Genomic DNA, 11125 nt, shown 5'->3' on the forward strand with positions numbered 1-11125 from the left:
ATCTGGGAGTGAAAATGTTTTTTTCTTTGTGCCAGATGTAATATAAAAAAAGGATCCAGGATTTCTCATTTTTAACTGAGTTTTTTTAAATGTGTTAAACAATTTTTTTTTATTTAAAAAAAAATTGAATAGAAAAATATTTATTTGGGTTTTTGTGTTCACTTGTAGAACAATGGTGTGATTTGACTAGAATTTTTTTTAAAGGGTATTTTATTATGTATATTCCAGGCATATAGTGCAATTTTATAGCATAATCAAGTAACTGTTACCTTCAGCTGTTATACAAATGCTGTACATATCAAATATGACTTAAAACAAATTTGACTTCATAATTTATCGCCTTGAAATTGGGCCTCTGTCTCTTTAAGAAACTCCTGCTCTTTTTGAAACTCCGCCTTCAGGATGTCATTACAACATGGCTTCTCTATTGATCCTTGGAAACATTTTTACCAGCATTGCACTGAGAAGTAGCTCGAATAATGAGCTCAGCAGATACTCAGTTTCACCAGGTGTTTGCTAATTGCTGCTGGCTAGTCTGAAGGAGCTGAGAGGGTAAATAATCCTGAGAGGGTAAATAATAATAAGTAAAGCAGTGAGTGCTGCTCTGTGGCGCGGAACCTCGACTTGGAAAATGGGGCTGTGTGGAAAAAGCTGCGATCTGTGAGATGGTCCCAGATGGTTGCCATGGGAGATTCAAGGATTTCTCAAACATGCATGAAAGAATCAAAGCATCACTCCAGGTATGTTTTTGATTTAATTAATAGCATTATATGACACTTCTAAGAAAGTCATGTTCATAAAATCAGAAAAAAGTAAATTTGAGTTTGAAAAGCCAAAACTGCTAGAATTTTTAGATTATTCTCTGACATTTTCTACAAAACATTGACATTTCTAAGTTTCAAAAGTCAAAACATTTTTTACTTGTAAATATGAGTTTTTTCTAGCAAATTTAAAATTTTTCAAACTTAACCTAAACATTTTTTTTGAGTTAATAAACTTAATTTTTCTATCTACAATGGTCCTAATAGACACATGTTTAAGAAAAAAACAAAACGTATATATTTCTTGCTGAAAATGCATGTGTAAGGAAAAGGAAAAACAAAAAAAATGTGGATTTCTGCTTTTATTTTTAATTATGTTAGTTTTGGTCCTCCATACCATATTAATACACCGTAGTACTTTTGACAACAAAGAGCTGGAAAGTGTGGATGTTTAAAATGTGATTATTATATGATAACGTGGCTTGCCATACCCGCCTCGTCGGTTCCTCTCTCCGCCTGTGTCGCATTCCCCTGCGCTCCGCCAGCGATCTGTTTGTGATGAGGCGGGAAATGGCGTCCAAAGACACGGCTGTTCTGTGACTTAGCCACTGAGAGACGGACGTAGCTGGCGGCAACAACCACGGCTCGACATCTAACGGTGGCCGCCACGGTTGCGGCCGAGACTGACAACGCTGTGGCGGGTTTTAACGAGCTTCCGAAAACAGCGGTAGGAAACAGATGCCGTGTAAACAACAAATATTTGCCACTGTGAAAGTCCAACTGCTGCTAGCTAGCGGCTAACGTTAGTCAGCGAAGGGGGCGTAGTCTAATGGCTGAACATAGTTATGGAGCGAACAAAACGAGTTGTTGGTTTGGGTTGTGATGCACATTAAATGATGGATCACGGATTCATATTTAAAATAATTTATCAAACTGATTATTGTTGTAGATAGTGCGGGATGTAACATTACCGCACTGCTTGTTCTGCCTTTGGCGTTTTGTTAGCCTCGAAGCTAACCATAGCTTGTTAGTCACTGAACCCACTGACAGCATTTGTTTTATCTGCATTGAAAGCGATGGTTGACGCCGATAAATGTCCGTTGTGTTCACATCCACGTAACATTGTGCGACCGATTATTAAAAACCAGCGTCAGCCTCCTGCTGGGTGTTACAGACTCCGGTTCGGGTGCTACACGGCAGCACTTGGCTAACGCTGTTTGTGTCCGATGTTACATAACGACAGACAGCGGTGCTGTTAGCTGTCAGATACTATTCAACAACAAAGCGCGAAACTAAACCTAAAAACAACAAACTAACTGGACTTGAACAAAGCAGCTTGAGACTGTTTTCATGTTAATCACGTACCGATCAGTCAACCTTAACTTGTCTTTAATTAGCTACAGATTTAGCATTTGATTGGCTGAGTCAAAATGTTGCCAGTGGCTTTATATATTTTGGGTTTTCTTAATCGTAAATTGATGCAGATTTATGTAAAGACATGACCAGTTGTTTTAAATTTCTCGATCTAATTTTAAATGTTATTACTTTTCACAACTTTATTCAATTAATTTCAGTTTATGCTGGAGATATGGGTACAGGTGTTTTCAGCTTCAACCTAAAAGTAGATGTGTGTTCGTTCTGAGTTGATTTAGAAAAGGGAACTGAAAATTTACAAGTAAAATGACACATTCTTGTACTTAGAGAATCCTAAATATAAATACTACGTGCAGCTTTCACCTGCATTTCTTTCTCCTAATGTAACAGTACTGGCCACATTGAACAGTTTCTGTACATTCATTGTATTTAATAGGACATCTAATGTACAGTTACTTGCAAAGAAATTCACACCACTACATTTTTATTTTCCTTTGTCATGTTTTGTCTTATTAAAAGGATACATTGAGGTGTTTTTATTATTTTATTTTATTTATCAATCGTTTGGTAGGAGGTAAATGGGAAACAGTTGTATTCTTACCATTTTGCACATGAAAATGGAAAATTATAAAAATGATCTCAAGTTCAGTCAAGTTGCGTAATCAGAACATTTGATTCAAACCTGTGGCCACTGGCCACTGATTTCTACCTGGTTTAGGCTGCACTTTGACTAGACCTTTATCAAAACCATGTATCCTTTTCCTTCCACTTCACTGTTATATGGGTTGGATTTGCATAAAATACCAAATTTATTTAAGTCTGTAGCTATAAAGTCATAAAATATGTAAAACGTTTTGTCAGGTATGGGGCTTCATTGCCAAGTAGTGGTTTACTAACTTGTTGCATTGGGTATTAAGTGGTGAAACTATATTTTTCATTAATTATATACATAAAATGCTGGTTAAAAGGATAAAAAGTTGGGTAATGACCATTTTTTTGCATGCAGTGACTTTTCCCTACATCTAAAATAAAGCAAAAACAATTTGGTTACTGAACTCCTAGACGAATGTGACTGAAAACAGCATTTTTCTGCTGTCGTTTCTGCTCTTGTCAGGTTTTCCATGTGACGTTGGAGCATGATGAGGCTGAGAGTGCGTAAAGCTCCTCAGCACCCCAACAAAGGCCACAGAACGCTCCCATACCAGGCCAAACGAAAACACAGCGAAGTGGAGCCGTCGTCCCCGGTGAGCGGCCGAGGCAAAATGCAGAAAAATGAATCTGGGCTCCTCTCCACCATCAAGAAATTTATCCGTGGGAACGCCGTCAAGGTAAGAACAGATTTACTGCTCTAGTTTTGTTTTTATCCGTCTCTATGGGGAAAATATTGTTATTCCTGTCATGATAATTTTACTGAACAATAAATTGTTCCTGAAGTTATTGCGATAAACGATAATGTAGTTTTGAGACCATTTTCAAGTAGTTCAGTGATAAAGAAGCTTTAAATTCTAATTAACATTTAGCGCTGGAACTGGATCTAGAATAAACAAAACGACACATAAAATGAATTATGAAGTTTATTTTATCCTTCAAATAAAGTGCTAGTTGAGACCAAAGCACCAATCTGAACTTTTTTTTCCATTCTGTTTTTGTAGAATGAGAGAAAAGAGAAAAATGATAAATCATGCAAATGTAAATTGAGCTAGATTCAATTTATCATGCAAATAATTGATTTATTGCTTATTATGACAGGCCCAAACTCATTCTCGTTGGTCAAATAAAGTAAAGCGATTATGTATTAATAGTATTTTTCAAACATTTAAAGCAAACACTTTTTATTTCAAAGATGTAACTGGAAACAAATTGATTCTTGTATTATTCTGGTTGGAGGAAACAGAAAATAACTTGTGAAAAAAAGGTATTTATGTTTTGTTTTAAATGCAGAAGAGCTTCCAGTTGTAAATCTGACATTATTTTTAATAAATACATGTTTCTAATAATAGGAACAACCTGCTTTTCACTGATAACTTATAGGGAAGTAATTTCCTGTTTATAGAAAAATTAAATCCTGGCAACAAAAAGCAAATTTTGCTGCTGAAACGACATGAGTCCTGTTTTATGATAAATATTTAAACTCATGTTTTTTAGGGAAAAAATCCTTGTAATAAATACTTTTGTGTTAAATAGTAACACAACATCATTTGATGTATAGAATCACATCAACATGGAGGAACTGTGAATTTGTTCATAACTAATTTTAAATACATTGACTGCAGTTATAAAGTGGGAAAGGAGGTTTAGTTAATAAGTTTCACATCAATCAGATAATTATAAAAAGTTTCCAAAATCTTTAGTCTTGAATTGCTAATAGTTCTGTCGGTTTTCTGGTTCCACTCATTTTATTTTTTCTGTCAACAAAAACAGTTACAGGCACCAACAGGCTAAATTTGTTGATTTTTGTTTATTTGTTTGTGTTTTTAGGTGGAGCAGGAAATCCCAGCCAAGAGGAGTCGCATTGATTGTAATTCAGACAATGACATCATCACTTCGACACCCCAAGGTCTGTCCAACAAATCCGCATCAAGAGTTTGCAGAAAAACTCAAAGTAAAGGTACAGCAGGGACTTCTTGGGTTTCACATTTTATATCTTTCTGTTATAAGGTTTAACATGTTTAAGTTTTCTTTTTATAAAGGGACTTTATGTTACTAAAGCTTTGGATTTATTGCTGCTTTCCACTGGGGAAAAAAAAGAAAAAGAAGTTTCTGAATCTAATTCTGCAGACCTGAGTTAACATGTTAAAGTTAGACCTCCGATTTATAGTTTATTTTGAATTGTTTGCACAAATAAAACATGTTTGTGGAGCATTTAACTTTTAGATGGAAAAGGAGCACATTTGGTATTTTACTGTGTTGAAACGTTCAACATGATTTGCTACAAATGATCAAGCTAAAGGAACATTATGTTGTATTTTAGGCGATAAAATGTTTTCCTCAGTTAAAAAAATGATTGTTTGCATCTTTTAATGTATTTCTAATATATCAAAAAGGCTTAAATGAAAAATTGACAGAATGCAGCAATTTTCTTATCCAATTAATCGTTAAAATAATTGATTAATCAGTAGAATCATCGATTACTCATTAAAATCACCAATTAATCGTTTGAATTATATCGTCAGAATTATTTATCGGTCATTATACTCATAGATTGTTAGAATCATAGATTAATCATTACACCCATTAGTCGTTAGAATAATCGGTCATTAGAATCATCGATTAATTGTCAGAACAATCGATTAATCAGTTGATCAAGTCATCGGTTGATCGTTATACTTATTGATAATTAGAATCATTGTTTGATCGATGGAATCATCGATTAATCATTATACCCATTTATCGTTAAAATAATCGGTCGTTGGAATCCTCAATTTATTGTCGGAACAATCGATTAATTGTTAGAATAATCGATTAATTAACTGTTTCTGTCTTCTTATCAGACACAATGACCTGCAACAGTAAACCCATCAAACCAAACGGTAAACTGGAGGCGCCCATCGACTCGCCCAGCAGCCCGCCGCGTACAACCCTACTGGGAACCATCTTCTCTCCAGTTTTCAACTTCTTCTCACCAGCAACTAAAACTGGTAGGTAGTGAGCCACTTGGTCCTGAGGATGCCAGGCTGTTTCTCACATTTCTCCGTTTGTGTTGCCTTCAGCCACTCCGGGCTCGGACTCGCCGGGCCAGGCGGTGGAGGCGGAGGAAATCATCAAACAGCTGGACATTGAGCCGGCGGAGGAAATGCCCAGCAGCACCGTAACGTCCAGGGAAGGAATCACTCCGTGTCACACGGTCCAAATGCTGCCGCAGAGGCTTCAGATCAACTCGGACACAACCATCGAAGAAGGAGAAATCGTCACCGAAACTGACATCCCCCCGCTGACAGGTAACCGAGCTCAGAGCCGATCCAGACAAAACAAATCCTGAGAAAAACCTGAGAAACGGCTCAGCGGTTGGTACCGGCTTAAACAGGAAATGGATTTATTGTCACGAAACAGGGTTGGTACGGCTACTTGACATCCTTCAAAATGGATTTCAATTCAAAAAGAAGTCCTTAATATTAAAGTTGCACAGTTTGGTAATAAAGTAAGACACAATATTTGATTTAAAGCCTTAATTTGGGAAATTATTTACAGGTGAAGCCAGATATTTTGATACAACTGTTATAATTATGGACAATCCTCTTTAGTGTCTTCAGTCAGAGGCTTCTTCAAATTCGCTGTAGCACAGACTGCTACAGGAAATATTTCCTGTCAACATCCATCATCATCTACAGTAACTTGAATTAATGAGTTAAAACATTTAATTTCATTCTGGGGATCAAAAAAGTATTTATTTCCATTTGCTAAATAACTCAAAACTTACCAGGAACTTTTTATTTATTAGATTTTTTTTGTAAATTGTGTTTAAGCTTATAATTTGAGCTTGAAGAACAATTATGTTATAATTTGTTTCGATTGTTTCAGTTTATTCAATATTTATTATTGCTAACGGCTCAATGACTTATTGATTAATGTAATTAAAATAAATGATGGCTTATATTTTGTACGTTAAAAAACATTATTGAATTGAAATAGTTTTTTTAAATAAATTAGTTTTGCTCTCAGGTCAGTCAGGTGTGACATTTCAAAACATAAATTTTAGCAGTTTCATATCACAAAACATTATTAATTAAATATCATATAATAATGAATTAAAACTATCTTTTCGAATTAATTTGTATTATTTTTATCTCCAAAGTGGTGTGCTGGAAAAGTTTTAACTTTGCTGTTTTATAACATGTTTATTTTTTTATTGCTAAAACTCCTCCATCTTTCCTGGTTTTGTAAAGAAAACATGATGGAGTCATACATCCTCTTACTGTGCAGTTTTTCTTCTTTTGTTTTCATGTTTCTCAGCTCCTGGCTGCATGCCAGATGGCAGCTACCCCCACTCTTTACCTTCAGCACCTGCAGAAACCTCGTATGAGGAGGACTGGGAAGTGTTCGACCCGTAAGCCAATCAACTTTTTTTAATGTTACTTATAAAAATATATTTTAAAAATGTAGTAAAGACATTTAAAAACACTAATTTGCATTTGCTCCACTTTCTGATTTTTGTAGATACTTGGATGAGGCGTATGGACAAACAAAAGTTTCCCTTATACGATTTTTGTTGTAATGGAAATGTTTAAACATTAGATGGCAGCAAAACGAGTCTTTATGATTTCTGTTTGGTAATTAGATTTTTTCTAATGGTATAATTCTAATTGTAAGGATGATTCTGAATCTTTGAAGAGATTCTGTTTACAGGACAGAACTGTCTGATGGCGTTCCACCACTTTAAAAAAAACTCACCGGACACAGACACATACCTGCAGTTTTTTCATAAGTTTTAATTTGGAAGAATCTAATTTGGGGGAACTAATATGAATTATTGTCATTTTGATCCCTAAAACACCAACATTTCCACTTTATATTTAATCCATCTGATGCCATTTTTAAATATTAAATGATTGATAATCTGATCAGTAACTCCGTAGTTGATTAGACTTTTTGCCAAATACGTTTTACTCTTACTTGAGTAATTTCTTGGATGGGTATTTTTTACTTGAGTAAAGTTTGTGGGTTCTGACTTTCACCTGTTTGTTTTGCTTTTCTTCCTTTAGGTACTTCTTCATCAAGCATGTGCCTCCGCTGACAGAAGAGCAGTTAACACGTAAACCAGCGTTACCTTTAAAAACACGCAGCACACCCGAGTTCTCTCTCGTCTTGGATCTGGTAGGTAGCATAATGTTTTCTTAAGTAATTAACTAACTTTAGAAATAAATGTTTATTTTGTCGTTTTGCTGCCAGGATGAAACTTTAGTCCACTGCAGTTTGAATGAACTAGAAGATGCAGCTCTGACATTCCCTGTGCTCTTTCAAGACGTTATATACCAGGTAGCTTTGAAAATTAATCAAATCTTTGACTTTTATTGCTGATTTAATTCACCTTTTGTTTGCTCTTTTCTTCTGAAGGTCTACGTCCGATTGAGGCCATTTTTCCGAGAGTTTCTTGAGCGCATGTCTCAGTTGTACGAGGTGAGATTAATCGTCGCTGCCAAATAATCACACAGGTTTCGTTTGTAGAAATATGTGATGAAATGTTTGTGTCGCTGTTCAAATTTCAGATTATTCTCTTCACTGCTTCAAAAAAGGTCTATGCAGATAAGTTGCTCAACATCCTGGATCCAAAAAAACAGTTAGTAAGGTAAGAATTTCACTTTAAATTTCATCACGGTGCTCAGAAAACTTAAACGTTTGGATTTCAATTAGGTGTTTTCTCTTTTGTCTTACTTTTTTATTTTAGTTTTCAGATAGTGACATCGACATTTCTCATAATATAGACTCAGATTTGTAGGTACAACTTGAGTAAATCAAAGAAAAATAAATGTTTCACACCAACATGAACGTTTCACGTAGTCTTTTTTTTTTTTTCTTTCTCTATCCAGGTTTTGTTTCTGAGAGCAAAAATGAAGTAAATAAAAAGCCGGAAATTTGAACTATAATATATGTGACTGCAGATCAGTAATGCAATAGATCGAGTCAATAAAGTACAAACTAGAGTCAGGTGGCATTTCCCTGAATGTTTTATTCGTTTCAAACAAATACTCTTAATTATTTTCAGCATAAATTGTTTGATATATTTTGTCAATTTATTCCAGTGTTTGAAAAATATTTGTTTAAATTGAGTGAACGACACTTTTTTCCATTTTTGTAAATATCTAATAATTAGGTGTTTTCAAGGTTTGTAAAGTGTTTGATGTCTAAACTCCAGTTTCTCTAATAAAGTTAAATCTATCGTTTAATTAAAAGCCTAAATTTGGAAAAAATATATTTATAAAACCAGATATTTAAAGATGATAAAAACACCTACATTTTTTTTCTCATCTTCTGAAGTTTAATCAGATTAAACTTTTCTTGTTTTTGGTTAGAATCATTAATTTTTTCTTATTTTCTAAATGCCATAAAACTTGAAGAGACATTTTTTTTAGAGAATTTTTGGACTAATATTAGTTTGTACACGTTTCCTACAGTAAATTTTCAAACTTTTCCACATAAAAATATGAATAAACTACAAATAAGTTTGTTTTTGTAAAAGATAAAACATAAAATTTTGCTACTTTTTAGTTTACATTGTCTTGCTGTTGAATGCAGAATAATATATAGTTTTAAATAGTACTTAAATAGTTTATTTGTATTTTATCTGTAAAACTTGCCTTGAAAAGCTTGAATTTCTCTGTGGAAAACGTGGAAAAACTCTTGATATTATTCATCATATTTGTATTTGAAGCATTTTTATTTACTGATTGTTTGAACATTTTATTTCTGTGTCGTTTAATTTCCATTTTCTGTCTTTTTCCCAGACATCGACTGTTTCGAGAGCACTGTGTTTGTGTCCAAGGAAATTACATTAAAGACCTGAACATTCTGGGACGGGATCTGGCAAAGACGGTAATAATCGACAACTCACCCCAAGCCTTTGCTTATCAGGTAAAAATATGTTTTTACCAGAAGTTTTTTTTATTTCTTTGCTGTCTTTGCTTGATTTAAACATGGATTCTGTTTTTTTGCAGCTTTCTAATGGAATCCCAATCGAGAGCTGGTTCGTGGATAGAAATGACAACGAACTTCTGAAGCTCGTTCCTTTCCTTGAGAAACTGGTGGAGCTGGTATGTGTTTTAGATTACGACATATGAAGAGTTGGAGATAAACCATCTGGTTAGAAATGTTGATCTTTAAGCATCAGGGGTCCAATATTCTGTTTCTGAAAAAGGGGAATTTACTTGACGGATTAAGAACTACATGAACTCAGTTTGTTCTGATCGCTCTATCAAAGCTTTTTTCTCATTTAAACAGTGTTTTCTCTCATAATTTAAGATGTTTTTATGGAAAAATATTTTCTTCTTCTAATAACAGATGTAAAAGGTGGATCTACTTTAACCTCCCTAGTTCATTGTATGAGAATAAATACCATCAGTCCTCGTATTACCGGAATAAAGGAGTAATTTTATGCAAAAATACAAAATGACAATGACTGTTGAGCATCTTGTGAAGTTATATGTTGGTATAAGATGATACTATCAGGACAAACTCATAAAAGTAACTTTTTTTTCTTGTAATTCAAGATGTTTTTTCTGGAAAAATTATATTTATTCTGCTAATAATAGAACTATATTCTTGTAATTAGACAAAATCTGGAGCAGATTGTTTGTAATTTATTTTTTCAGAATAGAAAAAGGTTTTTATCAGACGTCAAAGGTGGGTCTACTTTAACCCCCCCAAAGATCTCTGTTCAAAATTACTTATTTCAGGCTTCAGTAACTCGTGTTTTTGTACCTTTTTGTCTGGATTTTTAAATAGTTTCATTTTAAAACTTGCCCTAAGTCTCTTATAGAAGCTGTAAGACGTATTTTTTAAATTGTTTGCCTCTGCATGACAGAACGAAGACGTCAGGCCGCACATCAGAGAACGATTTCGTTTGCACGACCTCCTCCCTCCAGACTGAGGAACCTTCATCGACGCGTCACTTCAGTATCGTTTGTGGGAAAGGCTCAACAGAAGGATATAATCAGTGGTTTTCTCTTTACATTACCGTTGCTTTTTAAAAACAAACACAAAAAAAAAAAAGTTTAAAAGAAGAAAAAAAAAATCAAAAGCTCTTTGATTCAAAGAGTCCAGGATGTTCATATAAAGTTGAACAAACGACCTTCTGGAGGGCGGTTTACCTCCAACTAAACCATTTTGGATTGACAAAAGTGAATGTTGCGTGATGTTGGTTCATACGGACCCTAAACGGCCGGTCAAACCTGTATATTATTCATTATCGTTACCTGTAAATATATGTACATAACTGTTTTATTTTGTTCTTTGAGGTTTTTAAGTCATTTTATTTTCACTCTGGATTTTTAGTATGT

The 11125-nt window shown here is 34.3% G+C and overlaps 1 protein-coding gene across 2 annotated transcripts; it reads left to right on the forward strand.

The window, feature by feature from the left end:
- Nucleotides 1-1265: 1265 nt before the first annotated feature.
- Nucleotides 1266-10873, forward strand: ctdspl2a (CTD (carboxy-terminal domain, RNA polymerase II, polypeptide A) small phosphatase like 2a). Of its 2 annotated transcripts, none has more exons than XM_008411980.2 (13): nt 1266-1488; nt 3250-3463; nt 4614-4692; nt 5627-5773; nt 5846-6073; nt 7086-7179; nt 7835-7946; nt 8022-8108; nt 8187-8249; nt 8339-8418; nt 9575-9701; nt 9785-9880; nt 10651-10873. In XM_008411980.2, the coding sequence occupies exons 2-13, from the start codon at nt 3272-3274 to the stop codon at nt 10714-10716; spliced, it is 1371 nt and encodes a 456-aa protein (XP_008410202.1). In that variant the 5' UTR covers nt 1266-1488; nt 3250-3271; the 3' UTR covers nt 10717-10873. The 2 variants fall into 2 exon arrangements, with proteins under 2 accessions (XP_008410202.1, XP_008410201.1); XM_008411979.2 differs by having other exon boundaries at nt 1267-1488; nt 4614-4743.
- Nucleotides 10874-11125: the final 252 nt, after the last annotated feature.

The sequence above is a fragment of the Poecilia reticulata genome, linkage group LG6 (genome assembly GCF_000633615.1).
Source record: "Poecilia reticulata strain Guanapo linkage group LG6, Guppy_female_1.0+MT, whole genome shotgun sequence".
Classification (NCBI taxonomy): Eukaryota; Metazoa; Chordata; class Actinopteri; order Cyprinodontiformes; family Poeciliidae; genus Poecilia; species Poecilia reticulata.

What these genes read in the sequence shown, in the direction of transcription:
- ctdspl2a (XM_008411979.2), top strand. Translation starts at nt 3,272, where the DNA reads ATGATGAGGCTGAGAGTGCGTAAAGCTCCTCAGCACCCCAACAAAGGC. An exon ending in CAGAAAAACTCAAAGTAAAG is followed by an intron (nt 4,744 to 5,626) that starts GTACAGCAGGGA and finishes TCTTCTTATCAG; the next exon opens with ACACAATGACCTGCAACAGT. An exon ending in TTCAAGACGTTATATACCAG is followed by an intron (nt 8,109 to 8,186) that starts GTAGCTTTGAAA and finishes TTTCTTCTGAAG; the next exon opens with GTCTACGTCCGATTGAGGCC.